Source organism: Triturus cristatus, chromosome 1_1 (assembly GCF_964204655.1).
Source record: "Triturus cristatus chromosome 1_1, aTriCri1.1, whole genome shotgun sequence".
NCBI classification, from domain to species: domain Eukaryota; kingdom Metazoa; phylum Chordata; class Amphibia; order Caudata; family Salamandridae; genus Triturus; species Triturus cristatus.
The window spans coordinates 876111808-876128607 of record NC_140579.1 but is presented as its reverse complement, the minus strand read 5'-3'; the positions used below and the strand labels follow the sequence as shown (position 1 = coordinate 876128607).

Sequence of the window (16800 nt, the reverse complement as noted above, 5' to 3'; positions counted from 1 at the left end):
TAAGCGATCCTTGTAGGAATACACAGGATTGAATAAGAAATTGAAGTAGTTGGATCACCTGATAGAGTCATAGATCTTGTAGGAAAGCTACAAGAGGCGGAGTAGAAGAGGCTAAGTCAAAAGACACGGTTAATTCTAACAAGATGGCTAACATAGATGATAACAAGAGTAGATATACCTTTATGAGAAGATGGTGCAAGACATGTTGTTGTTGTACCGGACTATTAATGCTTCTTTGGAGCGTACTCGCTCTTTTGATCTCTTTCAAAGTAACTTTAGATACACTAGCAGGACATACTGAGAATATGACTAATATAGTGAAAAGCTCACAAAAAGTAATACCAGTTAGAACAAGCACCGAGCATGTGCATCAAAATAGGTCAATAACTGATTTTTCTAGCAATGTGTTTTCAAAATTGTTCTATGAATATGTTAAAACAATGGAAGTAAGGGATTGCTACGTATGTATGCAATTACCTGCATCTGTTTCAGAAGGGGTGACTTATCATCACCTCCCAGCAACTTATGGAATAAAATGTAGTGTTTTAACTAGTATATTTTATCAAGTAGGGAAATTAGAGTATAATTTGTCTAATATAGATAATATTCTTGGACGATTGCCCATGAATAAAGAATTAAATCCAGCTAAAGATGCTAATGTGTTAGGAGAAATTTTTATAGAAACTAAAGGACTAACTCTAGAATATATTTTTAAGAACAATTTAACTTGTAGTTTAAAAACAGAAGAGAAAACATTTCTAGATATGGTTGAGGAGAGAAGATTGAAAATACACAAGAATGCAGAGGGACATAAGGAAGGGGAAAACATTTGGGAAATAGATGGGAAAAAGGAGACACCGGGTGGAGTTAACCCGACAATAGCAATAGACTGACCTCAGAAAGGCAAATTATGCATCATGAGGGAAAGGTCCCAATATGATTATATTTATATAGGGACAAGTGAGTGTCATGATACTTATTTCATTGCATCCGGATGGGGATTTAGAGGTGGAGAAGATCCAGTTTTCCCTGGACTGTACTATATTTGTGGGAACAAGGCTTATTACAGGTTGCCCGACCTTTGGTATGGCACATGTTATGTTAGCCTGATCTTTCCAAAGATTTTTCACATGGATAGATTAGAAAATAGTGGACCAAATAACCTACTAGTGCGTAGCAGAAGAGAAACGTGGTTAGAAATTGTAGGTGATATTTTTGGAGCCTTGATACCAGCAGTGGGAATATCTTTGAATGCAAATAATATTCGGAAGTTGTCCACCATAGTGGATCGCTTGTCAACAAGCACCGCTGGAGGATTCCTCTTGGTAAACACTGAGCTGGTTGCCATGCGTGCTATGATTATGCAAAATCGACTTGCCCTTGATATCTTATTGGCAAAAGAGGGTGGAGTATGTGGAATGCTGAAAGTTCAACATTGTTGCACTTACATTCCTGACGAAAGCAGAGATCTAAAAGTCTATATAAAGAATATTACAGAATTGCATGATGAAATAAAACCACTGGAGGTTGAAAGTATCTGGACTAGAATTAGTAATAAAATGGCTGCTATTAAAGCTTTCTTAGGAAAATTAGGTAGTACTATAATAGGGAAAATATTATTTCCATTAACCTGTGTGATTTTCGTATTATTAATACTTAGATTAGGATGTATATGTTGTAGATATAGAAGAAATAAAAAGAAGGTTAAAAGAGAAATTTATAAAAAGAGGGAAAAGAAACCAGAAAAGATCTCAATGAAATAGAATTGGAAGAATGGAAGGAGAGTATGTATGACAAAACAAAGAGAGAAGACGAAAGGGAAACAGAATTCTAATTAAGCAAGAAGACATTTCAAATTTCTGCAAAAAGGGGAAATAAATTGAAATTTTTGTGGGTTTTGTGGTAATAAAATCACCAAAGGGGGGGATTGATGGAGCGGGTAAAATAAAACATTTTTACTATACCCAATCCATTTATATAAGTCATACTATTGTGAATAACACTAATACTAATGAATAATTGAGTGGGGTGTTATTGAATTAATCAACCCTATTAACCAAGAGAATACACGTGGGAATGCATTTGCATGCCTAAAATAATAAGGGAACTAAGTTTGTATGCATATTAAATTTATATGTTCGGCTTGAGCAATGTTTACGTGATTTGCGCTTAAATAAACCAGCATTAACGACTCTAAATGTTGCATATGGCTAGATAAATGCATACACATAAGGGTATTAGTACGGGAATAACACTGTTTTATTCATTTCTATGTATTAATTTCGATTTTGTGTTTCTTTTACTTAAGTTGACTATTTCGGCCTACTAAAAGATGGCTGCCGACTGAATCCCCACTAAAGTACATGATTTCATACATTAAGCAATGAAGGAAGGCGCCTGCACTGACTTCGTCGTGGCCTTTCCATGAACTTCCGAACCAGGTCCATGAAGACTACTCTGGGCAAGATGCCAATGTCCCTGAACATGGAGCAAATGTTGCCATCTGGGAACCAAAAGCCACCTATTCACAATAGACTGATACTTTTCTGACCTGGGAACAGCCTTTCCCATGCGCCTAGTTTATTCATCATCCGTATGTGAAATTTTGAGAATGTTTCTTAAAGTATTGGGACGGGGCTGAATTCAGCCAATCAGCGGCCTGGAAATAAAGAAAATGATACTATCATATGTAAATTTTGTATAAATATTAGTAGTCTAGAGAGGAAAATTAGGCCACCACCCCAGGAGCTTGAGACGCACCCTGATCGATGCTACTCTATGCGACACCCCATGCTGACAGAAGAGGACGGGACGTTAGAATATTGGTGATCTTTCTGAGGACTGGTGCTGACTTAGAAAACGACAAATAGCCAGAATAGGTAAATATGACAAAAGATAATATGGCATTGTTAGGATTTAACTTGCAAATTAATTAGATAAAGAAAATCATTATTTGAAGAACTGTGTCGGGTGATTATTTCTTGTAATATTTTATTGATTAATGTGAGGGTTAAAGTGTTTTCCATCAAATTCCAAACCAACTAAATGATCTATTCGATCTCCGGATAGAGGGACTGTTAGAGTAAGTCGATAGATGTGTTTCCTCTATCCAAAGTGAATAGCTGTAGTTCGGAATCAGGATATCCCTCCTCTGTAAGACACGGATAGTTTGATGAGAAAGAATGTTGGTGTTATGGGCCCCACCACCGTGTGATGTATGTATGTGTGTGTGACTGAGGAATCATTCCGTCCGTGGGAGCAGGAGGAGATTTTGTGTTCTGAACTGCACCAATAGCACAGGCACTAGCGCGTGCTATGCGATATGCGCCTTGGAGTGTAATATGCACAGGGCAGTGTTGTGTAACCTAACTAGTCTCTAAAGTTGTATTATAAAATATGTGCTGGGGAGTGTAACGTTGCATATGCACTGTGACAAAGATATGGATCCCAGATTGTAATATGTATGGCATAGCGCTGTGCGTTATAACATAGGCATCGAGGAAGGCACGTTAGATGGGGCAATATAACCTGTGCGAAGGCAAGTGTGGCATGACATATTCACGGGGTGGTGTTACAGTGCACATGGGCTAGAGAGTGTCATAGCATATGCACTAGCTGGTGGAATACAACACAGAGGTGTGTGGCACTCGGCGGGCACTGGTGGGTGTAACACAGCATTGGGCTCAGTCAGGAGCACGCTGTGACTATCAAGTGAGGTTCGTCTCCTTTCCAGAGAGTAAAATAAAAAGTATTACACATCCGGCGGTGGATGTGTGTTTTATTAACCGTGAGGGGGGTTTCTTGCATAGTTTGGTCGAATTTTTGTCGAATCCCCAATGGCTTGGTGTGCGTGTGTATTAAATGTGCCCGTCAATAGCTACCCATGTTTGTATAAATAAACGACAGGGGTGTCTACTTGGAGAGTACCCACCAGCGGGGGCCCCGGGATTAGGCACGGTAGGGCGTCAGACACGTTAGAGCTTCACTAGCGGTGTAAATGCATTCCACGTGGATTCATTGTATGCATAGTTGCCTTTTAATGAATATCACGCAAGTCGTCATGGTGATACGTACATACGGTTTGTCCAGCATGTCCTAGGTGTTTCTATAAATATATATTTTTTTTAGATAATAAAAAACAAAGGCCGGCCCCGGAGGATGGGGTCCCCTGGGCCATAAGTGGCCTGAGGAGGGGGGCAACGCAGCCCCCCTCCTAAAGAATTTTTTTTTAAAAAGGCCATGACCCGGGGGTTGGGGTCCCCGGGGCCGATTAAGGCGTTGGGAGGGCCAAATTAATTTTTTTCAACAAAAGAAATTAGGGTGCAGGCCCTGGGGGATGTGGTCCCCAGGGCCAATAAATTAGAAAAAGAAAGGGGGCCACACAGCCCTCCTTCTTAAAATAAATAAAGACCGGCATCGCGCCAGAGGCCACGCCCCCTCCTTGCAGCACTCTGCAAATGCGCCCCCTGGCCAATTGTAAGTTGGGGAATTAATTCCCCTTCAATACTGAGGGTCCCTGAGGGCCAACTAGCCCAACAGGTATCTCCAGTATGCGCCAGGGCGCTGCGTTGCAGACAGGTGTTCTGAGGCCATGCCCCTTTTTACACCTCTATACAACGCAGCTCTGTGGCGCTTACTGGAGGTACCTAGTGGGCTAGTTTAACCCTAGGGACCCTTAGGATTCAAGGGGACTTAATCTCTCAACTTAGAACGGCCACAGGGCGCGTTTACACAGTGGTGAAGGGAGGGGACGGGGCCTGAGGTGACGTGTGCAAACACGCCCTGTGGCCCGTTTTAAGTTGGGGAAATAATTCCCCTTCAATCCTGAGGGACCCTGGGGGCCAACTAGCCCACCAGGTGCTTCCAGTAAGCGCCACTGCTCTGCGTTGCAGAGAGGTGGTGCAGGCCGTGCCCCTTTTTATATCTCTCTGCAATGGCGCTTACTGGATGTACCTAGTGGGCTATATTGCCCCTAGGGACCCTCAGGATTCAAGGGGACTTAATCTCCCAACTTAAAAAACGGCCACAGGGCGTGTTTACTCAGTGGGGTAGGGAGGGGACGGGGCCTGAGGTGACGTGTGCAAACACGCCCTATGGCATGTTTTAAGTTGGGGAAATAATTCCCCTTCAATCCTGAGGGCCCCTGGGGGCTAACTAGCCCACAAGGTGCTTCCAGTAAGCGCCACTGAGCTGCGTTGCAGAGAGGTGGTCCAGGCCGTGCCACTTTTTACACCTCTCTGCAACGCAGCTCTGTGGCGCTTACTGGAGGTACCTAGTGGGCTAGTTGGACCCTAGGGACCCTCAGGATTCAAATGAACTTAATCTCCCAACTCAAAACGGCCACAGGGCGTGTTTACACAGTGGTGAAGGGAGGGGACAGGGCCTGAGTTAACGTTTGCAAACAAGCCCTCTGGCGCATTTTAAATTGGGGAAATAATTCCCCTTCAATCCTGAGGGACCCTGGGGGCCAACTAGCCCACCAGGTGCTTCCAGTAAGCGCCACTGCGCTGCGTTGCAGAGGGGTGGTCTAGGCCGTGCCCCTTTTTACACCTCTCTGCAATGCAACTCTGTGGCGCTTACTCGAGGTACCTAGTGGTCTAGTTGGACCCTAGAGCCCTCAGGATTCAAGGGGACTTAATCTCCCAACTTAAAACGGCCACAGGGCGTGTTTACACAGTGGGGAAGGGAGGGGACAGGGCCTGAGGTGACGTGTGCAAACATGCCCTGTGGCGCGTTTTAAGAGGTAGTTTTAGTCCCCTGCCCTATTATATACTAGGGGCTTACAGAGGAGGTCATGCTAATCACAGGGGGACCCCAACGCATAGTGTTCCCTAGTGTATGTAGGTGTTTTCACTGTATTCTGAGTGTGTTTTAACATAGCACTGGCTCTAGGACTGGTTAGTCAGACTCAGTTACCACCAGTATCCGTCTGAAAAAGTTGAGGGTACAGGATGATTTTGCAACAAGGCTTCTTTCTGCTCTTCTGTTTGTTCTTTCTGCACGTTATCCTTCTTCCTGCACTTTTCTTCGTCTTTGAGGACTTCTGTTGCTTCTTTTTGCAATTCTTTTTTTTCTTTCTGTGCGTTTTTTCTTCTTTCTTCACATGTCCTATCTCTGTAGGCATAGTTAGAAATTAGCATTTAAAAAACCTTTGAAATTCACTGAAAAAACCATAAGTTTCAGAGGCGTTATAGTTAGCTGGACTTTTCACTCGTACAAAACCATTGAAATTCCCCCGTTATAGTTAGTTATAGTTCAGCTATAACTCGCGCTCCCGCAATGCACTGCTGATGACGTCACATATTACATCACTCATGACATGGTCAGTGACATCACTCATGACATCACTCATGACATCTCAAATGACATCACTGATTACATCACTGATTACATCATCCTTCTGATAGAGTGGCAGATCTTCTCTCCCCCTAATATAACCTTTGATACACACATTCAAAAATAGAAACTTAAATTTTCAAAACAATGGACATACCAATACCAGCTACAACAACCTATTCAGTAATTCTAAGATCCACATACACATCCACTCATTCACCAACATTCCTATACAGTCACTCATACATGTACTCACTCATCATATGTACTCATACACCTATACATCCTGTTACACAACGCCACTCATCCATAGAGTTACTCACACACATAGTCACTCATGCTAATAAAGAGTCAAACATCCATTTACTTGCATAAACAGTTATACACACACCACCACACTTACTTCTACAGAAACTTACACATACTTAGTCTTTTAAACAATCACTTATAGAAACACATACTTATTCATACAGGAACTCTTTCAATCTCTCACTCTCACATATACTCACTTATATACACCAATAGTCACATATACTAGTTTAAAACATATGTAGTTACTCATAAAGACACTATTGAGACAGTCATTCACTCACTAACACACCCATGCACACACTCATCCACCCATACAGTCCTGCACACATGCTGTCTTCAACACATACAAACAGTGAGTCACTCATTCATGCACCTATGCACTACGTAATACCCCCACCGAACCATACAGACACTCAGACACTCATACTGATACTCAAAAAACCAACTAATAACCTAGATAGACACTCATGTAGCTACTCACCAACCCATGCAGCCACTAATACACAAAGTGAGAGACTGATACAGATATTTACATATTTAATCATTACTCACTAAGCCATGTATTCACTAAGATACACTTAATCAGTCAGTTATACAATCAATTTTTCAAAAACAAATCATCCATTTAGACACGTGTATATACCCATTTATTCTTCCATCGACCTTGAGATATACATATATAAAACATATGTAATTTTCAGAAAAACACACATTTACTGGATGATGTCATCAGTGATGTCATCAGTGATGTCATTTGAGATGTCATCAGTGATGTCATGAGTGATGTCACTGACCATGTCATGAGTGATGTAATATGTGACGTCATCAGCAGTGCATTGCGGGCGCGCGAGTTATAGTTAGCTGATCTAACTATAACGGGGGAATTTCAATGGTTTTGTACGAGTGAAAAGTTCAGCTAACTATAACGCCCCTGAAACCTATGGTTTTTTCAGTGAATTTCTAAGGTTTTTTAAATGCTAATTCCTAACTATAACGTGCCTGAAACCTATGGTTTTTTCAGTGAATATATATATAGTTGCTCAGGGGTTTGTCAAATATGCAGGAAGCACTCCAACAGCTGTGAAGGTTCAACCCAAAAACCTTTAATCATCAGTATGGACGGCATACAACATGTCGGAAGGTTAAAACAGTCACTTTGTCAGCCGTACGCGTTTCAAATTCCTTCTTCCTCAGCGGCATTGAACGAAATGGTGTGTCATTCCATGGCTGCAAAATGTATATGTAACACGCCCCTCAATGGGCTGCCCGAATGGGACTGTGTGTAATGCAGTCTGGGAGTTCGAGTCCATCAATCCTGTATGGATACACTGACTTATCTGTTCGACCTGTCCATGCCCCTGCATGTGCCTCAATGGTGGTCAGACTTACCATAGGAAGAGCGATTTTTGGTTTTCCTAACTAATTACTTTGCCACCATTTGCTGAATCTTCACCAAAAAATGTTTTAAGTTTATGCACCACAGTTTGTTTATGGAAAGTTTCAGAGTGATCCATCAAGTGGGGGCTGAGAAATTTCCCATAGTAATTTTAGACAGCGATGCAGAAAAAAAACAGCTGAAATGGATTACATAAAATTTGGCAGAAACAAGGTCTTTACTTAAAAAGTGTGCTTTTTGTGATTTGGTGTAAATCTGTTCAGCAGTTTTTGAAGAAATGAAGGTTCAAAAGTTAGTGATTTATTGATTGTTTGCCCTGTATGAGTTTACGTAGGACCACAAACTAAACAATAAGAGCATTCTAATTGACTGAGAGGGTGTATTTCATAAATGAAGTCATTTGAGCTGTCATCAGTGATGTCATCAATTATGTCATTGGACATGTCATAAGTGATGTAATAAGTGAGGTTTTAAGCAGTGCATGGCAAGGGTACAAGTTATAGGTAACTTAGTAAACTATAACTGGAGACTTTCAGTGTTTTTTTCTTTTAAAACAATATTTTTATATTATTACTAGGCCTAACTATATTGTCCCTTTAACCTTTGTTTTTTTCAGTGAATGTTTTACATTTTTTGTTAAACTGTAAGTTAAATATTTCTACCATATCTAACTATAACGTTACTTTAAGCTTTGAACTTAGAAGTTTGTCATAGCACTGTTCTATATAACGAGACTCATGCCATGATATCCACTTGTGCATACTAACAGATTTTTCGCAACGGGCTTCGGCTTTAAGTCACAACTTACTGTGAAACATACCTCTGCTACCTACATCAGGTGCACTCACACTTTACGTTGTTTACCATGGAGTATTACTTGCACCCCAAATTTTACTGATTTGTGAACAGTGCGCCATATAACCTTTAACATATACAACCACACTTGCCTCCAGAGCTTACTCTGTGTTCATGTATGCACCCATACATATGCACACAGTACTCAGAGCTGTATAGTACTATGGTGTTATCAGTGATGATGTCCATTTTGTCGTCGGTTATATCATTTCAGATGTCCTCCACTACCAGTATGACACTGCACACTGACATGTCCACCCTCACTTCACACACCAGATCCCGCACGGCCTGGCTGCACTGCACACTATATGCGTACATTATAGAGTGGCATGGATGAGTAGCAGTACCAGCGGGTTAGTGCTCTCTAAACAAACGTAGTACCATCTTGGCGCTGTTACTCTTACAAATAAACAATGAACCAATGTTTTGTACTATAAGAAGTGGAAATTTATGAAGGGATGGACCACCATATACTTTTGAAGAATGGTTTATTTAAGATCATGAACCGCAACCCCCAGCAGCTGTCCATCCAGAGCTACGTCTGCCTCAGTCTCCCAGACTCCACAGGCTGGATTCTAGTAGTGAAAGCCTGCCGTTGCAAGGATGCAGTTGCCAGGAATAAACATAACATAGTAGAATAGAATATAACAGAAATTATAGGGTTGTCAACTCTTGGTTGTATATATGCACGTCTGATTATTAAGCATAATATCGGTTACTGGCAAAGACAATTCATACTATTTCTGCTACCTTCAAATGGTAGGAAAACTGAGTGGGTTGGTGCTCCCGCTGCAAACGTGCAAAATTGAAGTCGCGTTAGCCATGAGAATCTTCAAAATCTAGGGAGATAAAATGAAGATGTTGAGTCACACATAAATGTGCCATGCTTTACATACTTTTGTCAAGTGATACATGACTATTTTATTTGATGCTATTATGATGATTATGCATTGTGGGGGTCGAGTCTCCAGTATTGTAAATTTCTTCACATTTCAGAAGCATCTACATTCCCCCTAGCGCCTAGATGTCAACCAGAGATCGGCGGTCGCTGTATCGAAATCTCACCTATCTGGGGATCGCCAGCCAGCTGCCTGGCCTGGGGGAGGTCAGGAGGGGAAGGGTTAACGCCCTCCTTCCTCCTGCCAGCGAGGGGCCCGGAGGGTGGGGTGGGGACTAAGCTGCCCTCTTTGGGTGCACAATAGGGCCTGGAGGAGGCTGCTGGGAGGGGACAGGATCCTCTTTCAGCGCTTCCCGCAGTAGAGAGTGCTGAGCGCACTAAACGGGACCCGACGCTGCAGGCAGCAACCACTGCATCCGGGGGCACCCTGGGTGCGACGATAGCGGACACCCAAGGGAGGGAGATGTCCAGGAGGAAGCAGCGGAAGCCCCAGCAGGTCATCTCTGACTGCGAGACCTCCACCGGCTCCGACAATGGTGAGGTGGGGGCAAAGCGCCGTGGGGGCACACGAGGGGCGCCATGTGGGGGGAATGGAGGTGGAGAGGATGTGTGAAACAGAAGTGGAGGTACTCTTACTGTGGGGAAAACCTTCGACACGCACCCCCCACCCGCCCCCATAAAAAAAACACGCAGGCACAAAAAAGATATGGGACAGGTTGAGACAGGTAGGGTGGGAGCGAAAAGTTGTTACTCAGAGACCCTAAGTGGCAACATCGATCAAAGGGTGTGTAGAGTGAGAAGGGGGTCCGAAAGCCTGTGAAGCCGTGGCGTGTGTAGGAGTCGGGGCAGGGGAGGCCTGGGATGAATGAATGAGAGAAACTAAAGTGATGGAGAGCGAAAGGGACAGCGTGAGAAAGAGTGCGAGCTTGCTCCCGCGCGCGTGCGGTTTTGCGAGAGGGAGTACGACAGGGGTGCAGAGGTGGTAAGGTCTGCAAGAAGCTAAGAGGCATGGAACGTGACAAATGACAGGAAAGCGGCCGGGATTGACAGGGAGACTGTCAAAGATAGAGAGAAAGTGGTTGAACAAAACCATGGTGACAGGAACACGGGCGGTTCACAGTGGCATTCAGTGGAAAACTCAGTGGGATACTGTTCCAAAGAGACAGGGGTTTAATAACTCCGAGACGCACAGGACGATACAGAGAAACATGCTGAAACTGATGGAGAGACCGAGTTGAAGAGACATGCAGAGAGTCAGGGTACCTGTGAGAACGGCGGAAGAGAAAGAGACAGGACGACACAGAGGTATGGCGAGGAGAGGGGGCGACGGCCGTACAACGTGGCGCGCAGAGCAAGGCACGCTAGGAGAAACACGAGGGTCACTGAGAAACATTCAAAAGCACTGAAGAAAGAGACCGGGGTGGCCAGCGAGGCGCTTCGAGGAAGAAACATATCAGTAGGGTATTGAGAGAGGTAGGTGAAAAGAGGAGGAAAAGAAAAACAAATGTGGATACTGAGATAAAAGAGACTTTGACACTAGAATAAATACACCGTTTGGCACAGAGGGAGCGTAAAGGGACAGCATTGGGGAAAAGATGGAAGAGCAGTGACATCAAGACGAAAAACTGGAACTGATGACCCTGTGAGAAAGAGGAAAGCAGACAGACTTGGTGTTACTGGGTCACACTGAATCCAGAGGCAGATTGCGCCCTGGGGAGACAGGTGAGAGTGGCTATGGAAGGCAGAGTCAGAGAGTGACACTCGGATAACAGAACAGAGTGACACCGAGAACAGCAGACGACAAGAGGAACAAATGCACTCAGTGTGGTAGAGTTACTCCGAGGGAGACTGAAGTAAGGTGACAGAAGGGAAAGCTGTCAAAAGAGAAGCAGAGACTCCGAGAGAAAGAGACATAGGGACACCGAAAAAGTCAAAGAGTGACACAGAGAAAGAGACAAACGTAGACATCCCCTCGAGGGCAGAGGGGCGCTGGGAGAATTTAGAATGTTTGTGGAGAGAATGATAATCAGACACTGGGTGCAAGATAGAGGGGACCCTACTAAAACAGGGTGTCACTGGAGAACGTACACCCATAACTGAAGGAAAAACATGTGCATGGGTGGAAGAGACAGATAAGGACAAAGAAGAGGACATCGGGGAAGTGACAGGTTGAAGACACCCTAAGACTGAGAGAGGTTGTGAAAAGACACAGTGACAGGGTGACAGAGAGGGACGGGCAGAGTTGCACGGATAGACAGACTGACAAGTGTCTATGCGAGAAAAGAGACGAGTGACATAATGCAGAGAGCAGGCGCTTTGAGTGAAACGTACTTATGCCCTGGGCAGGGGAGGCCTTAGGCCCTGGGGCAACATTGAGAACGACACGGAAAGACCACATGAAATCAAGGGGTAGAGTGCAGCTAATACAGAGAGACGGCTAAAGTGAGAGAAACAGGGTGACACTGAACGAACTGTGTGACTACGAGAAGCATGCACCACCTCTGAATCCGCAAGTCGTTCACGTTTTTAGACGATGACTTCGCAGATCGTGCACGTTTTACGGCAGTACAAAGCTGCGTATTTAGGGAGTAATAAAGCAGTGGACCTGACAGACATATCGCGAGAGGTTAAACCAAACGTGACCGGGAAGCGGGTGGAATTAAGTAGAGCCTCAGAGGGCCAGCCGTAAAGTTTGGAGGCAGAAGTGTCGCACTCCAGAATAATTACCTAGAAGGAGACATCTATCTACGTATGGAATAAGCTTGGTACTTCAGCGTCCAGAGAGCATGGGGCTGCAAGCAGCTGATGTGGGTGGAGGTGGAGTGAGGAGGGTGGCAAATAAAGAGGGATGGGTGAAGAGGGGCATATGGCACATGACATATATGGGGAACTCTGGACAGGGTGGGGGGGGGGGTACGGGAAGTGCCTTTTCTCTGGCTGGGGAAGAAAGGGAAGAGGGGAAGTGGGTCAGAGGGAAATGTATGGAGTAGCGAAAGAGTGGGGAGGGATATGTGTTTGTTTTATTTTTATTTATGTAGCATTATCCGTGTGAAAACGTTAACAAATCAAAACGCAGCTCTTTAACGTAATATTTAAAAAGTTTAAACTAGGTGTTAGGCCTAATGGTTGGAGCAATGGAGTTCCAGTCTTTCAGGGCGTTTCCCAGAGAATGATTGAAGTTGTGCTTTTAAGGTGCGCTCCCTGCACCGACACGCCATAAAAATATGAGACCTGATCGACACCCTCTCACCTGACGTCGCCTTCCTCACGTAAACCTGGACAAACATCTTGCCACTGCCATCCCTGACGGCTACAAAATCCAGAGAAATGACCGCCCTCACTGACCAGGAGCAGGTCTCGCCATCGCACACAAGACCCCCCTCCTACTTTCCACTTCCAGCACAAGCGACCCCAACTCCAACACCGAACACCTCCACTTCCAGCTCCAGACCAGCGCCAGGACCACACTACGTGGCACCCTCATCTATAGACCACTGGGGCCCCGCACCCACATCACAACAGCCATCGCCGAAGTCGCAGCACCTCACGCCATCACCTCCATGGACTACATTCTACTTGGGGACCTGAATTTCCACCTCGACAACGGCGACGACCCCGACTCATCCACCCTCCCCGACAACCTCAACAACCTCAGACTGAAGCAATTGGTCAACACACCCACCCACAAAGCTGGACACACACTCGACCCAGTCTTCGCGGGAGGAGCCAACATCCCTTTCAGCCACATCACCGAGCCCACTTGGACAGACAACCTCTGCATCCACTTTACCTTCAACACCACAGCCGCACCCAAGCCCCCTCCGCGCCCTCCACGAAGCAACTGGAGCAAAGTCACTGAGGAACACCTCAACACCACCCTCCTCCTAGACCCCCCTGGACCACGGCCAACACCAACGCCTCAGCTGAAGACTTTCACCGATGGATCTCCGGCTGCGCCGACAAGCTCGCACCCCTCCGCCACCCCACCAAACAGCACCCTCTGAAGGCTGCCTGGTTCACCACAGAACTACAAGAAGCCAGACGCTCCTGCAGACACCTGTAGAAAACCTGGCGCCACCAGAAAACCACGGAAGCCTTGAACAACCACAGGGACGCCCTGAAGAACTACCACCAGCGCATAAGAGACACCGAACGGACCTTCATTAGATACAAGGTCCAGACCAACTCGTCCCACGCCAAGGAGCTATTCAACGTCATATAGCAATTCACGAAACCCCCCTGCGAGGCCACGGACATCACACCTTCCCAGGAACTCTGCGACAACCTCAGCGCCTACTTCCATCTGGAAATAAAGAGCTTCTACGACAACTTCAGCAAACAACAACAGACACCGGACACCACCGTCCCCCACGAAACCACTGAGAAAACCAACCATCATGACCTGGGACCCCGCCACAACGGAACTCATCACCGCGACCATGAAGAAAACCCACTCAGGAACCCAACAGATCCCTACCCACCTCAAATATTCCACAGGGCAGCCGCCGCCATCGCACCCGAGCTACACCACACCATCAACTCCTCCTTCAAGTCCGGCATTTTCCCAGACTTTTGGAAGTGGGCAGAGGTTAAACCCCTCCTCGAGAAGCCCACAGCCGACCCTACCTATCTGAAAAACTACCGGTCCATCTCTCTCCTCTCCTTCCTGGCCAAAGTCACAGAGAGACTCGCAAACACCCAACTGACCGCCTTCATTGAAGAGAATTTCATCCTGGATGCCTCCCAGTCTGGATTCCGCAGCAACCACAGCACCAAGACTAACCTCCTCGTCGTCACTGATGACATACGCATGCTACTCGACCAGGGACACACTGCGGCCCTCATCCTTCTGGACCTCTCCGCAGCATTCGACACTGTCTCACACCTCACACTTGCAGCCAGACTCCACGACACCGGAATACAGGGAGTCGCCCTTGACTGGATCCAATCCTTCCTCTCCGGCCGAACCCAGAAGATCAGACTTCCCCCTCTTCCTCTCCGAACCCACCAACATCATCTGCGGAGTACCCCAAGGATCATCACTGAGCCCCACCCTCTTCAACATCTACATGGCCCCCCTCGCAGCCATCATCCGACAGCATGCGCTCAGCATCATATCCTACGCCGACGACACCCAGCTCATCCTCTCGCTCACGAAGAATCCCGAAGATACCAGACTCAGTTTCCAGGAAGGAATGAAGAACGTGGCAGACTGGATGAAGGACAGCTGCCTGAAGCTCAACTCAGAGAAGATCGAGGTCTTCATCCTCAGACCGTGCACCTCCCCCTGGGATAACACCGGGTGGCCCACAGCCCTTGGAAATCCTCCCACCCCTACAGACCACGCACAAAATCTCGGCATCATCCTCGACTCCTCCCTCTCCATGAAACGCCAGATAAACGCCGTCGCCTCCACCACTTTCAACTACCTGCGCATCCTCAATAAGACCTTCAAATGGATCCCCCCTGACTGCAGAAAGACCGTTACCCCCGCACTCGTAACCAGCAGACTGTAATACGGCAACGCCCTATACGCTGGAATCAACAGAACCCTGCTACACAAACTCCAGACCATGCAGAACGCCGCAACCAGACTCATCCTCGGTACTCTGTGCCACAAACACATGACCCAACACCTCCGTGACCTCCACTGGCTCCCCGTCGAGAAGAGGATCACCTTCAAACTCGTCTCCCACGCCTACAAATGCCTCAACAACTCTGGCCCCACTTCGACGAACGACTATCCTTCCACGTACCCAAGAGGAACCTCCGCTCGGCCAGTCACGCCCTGGCAGAGGTCCCCTGCATCCGCAGAGCCAGAGCAGGTGGGAGAGCCTTCTCCTACATCGCGGCTAAGACCTGGAACGAGCTCCCTGTGAACATCAGACACTCCCCAACCCTGCACACGTTCAGGAAGGACCTCAAGACCTGGCTCTTCAATTGACCCGGAGCTGCCAAACCCCTCCCCCTCAGCGCCTTGAGACCCTCGCGGGTGAGTAGCGCGCTTTAAACCCCCTGATTGATTGATTGTTTGACTTCTTGAAGAGGTGTGAAAAGGAGCTGTAACTTTTCGTGAAGCTCCTGACATGGAGCTGGGCAGTTAAATTCTTCTCCATGGAGAGTTTTTGAGAGTGATGCAAGCAGCCTTGAGCACACTTCTGGCATCTATGGGTAGCAGATTTTCTAGAACGCTAAAGAAGGGGAGCAGCACCAAGAAGTGTAGCTGTGAGGGCGCCACGTGACTCTTTGTCCTGCGGATAGGAAGGCGTTGCCGTAGTGGAGACTCAAGAGGACTAGTGATTGAACTACTATTGTACAGTCATCGATGGGTAGGAGAGGATTCATTCTGCTGAGTAGGGTTATTTGGACACATGCACTTTTGGCTCAGGCACTTACGTGTGCCTTTAAGGTCAAGTTGCTGCCCAGACATTTGTCCATTTCTGACCAGGCTAAGCTTGCTGTCTGGTAGCTGGAGGGCCTCCAGTGGGGTCTGAGCAGTGGACGCCAGGCTCGGCTCCATCATGCCATGCAGATGCCAAGAGCATTGTCCACTATTTGGAGCCTGGCTGTTTCAGTGCATCTGGACCCAAAGCCTGGTTAAAACCAGTGAGGAGGTCGTTAGCCTCGTTCCGTTTGGCAAGTTGTTTTACAACACGGAATTTAAAGGAATTTTGGGGGGATGCGGGGGGGAGGGGGGTGAAATCGGCCTAAAATTGACACAAAGTTCATGACAGCAACCCGAAGGGTAGAGAGAGAAGTATAGGTCTACATGAGAAGAGTGATGGAAGACAGAGGGAACGTCTATGAATGAGAGAAGGATAAACAAGGAAAAGAGGGAATTAAAACGGAAGACAAACAAGGACAGAACGAGTTAAAGAGAAACCGGACAGGAGTAATGAGTTAAAGACAGCAGAAATGTCCAGCGAGAATGATGAGGGGAGTGATGAAGAATGGAAGAGTGGGGGATGGGTGTGCAATAGAGGAGTGGCTCCTCCCTGGCATG

The 16800-nt window shown here is 46.3% G+C and overlaps 1 protein-coding gene and 1 long non-coding RNA gene across 4 annotated transcripts in view; both read left to right on the top strand.

The window, feature by feature from the left end:
• Positions 1 to 2868, top strand: part of LOC146871227 (uncharacterized) — a 41385-nt gene extending 38517 nt beyond the window's left edge. Inside the window, exon 5 of the long non-coding RNA XR_014959525.1 lies at positions 2309 to 2868. This is a non-coding gene — a long non-coding RNA (uncharacterized LOC146871227). The remainder of the gene's footprint in view (positions 1 to 2308) is intronic.
• A 7273-nt stretch (positions 2869 to 10141) lies between these two features.
• The window catches only part of SALL2 (spalt like transcription factor 2), a 673107-nt gene continuing 666448 nt past the window's right edge, over positions 10142 to 16800 (top strand). For 2 of the 3 annotated variants that reach the window (XM_085650612.1, XM_085650592.1), the window contains exon 1: positions 10142 to 10333. In XM_085650612.1, the coding sequence (XP_085506738.1) occupies positions 10261 to 10333 (73 nt within the window). In that variant the 5' untranslated portion in view covers positions 10142 to 10260. The remainder of the gene's footprint in view (positions 10334 to 16800) is intronic. The other variant, XM_085650601.1, reaches the window with a different exon arrangement.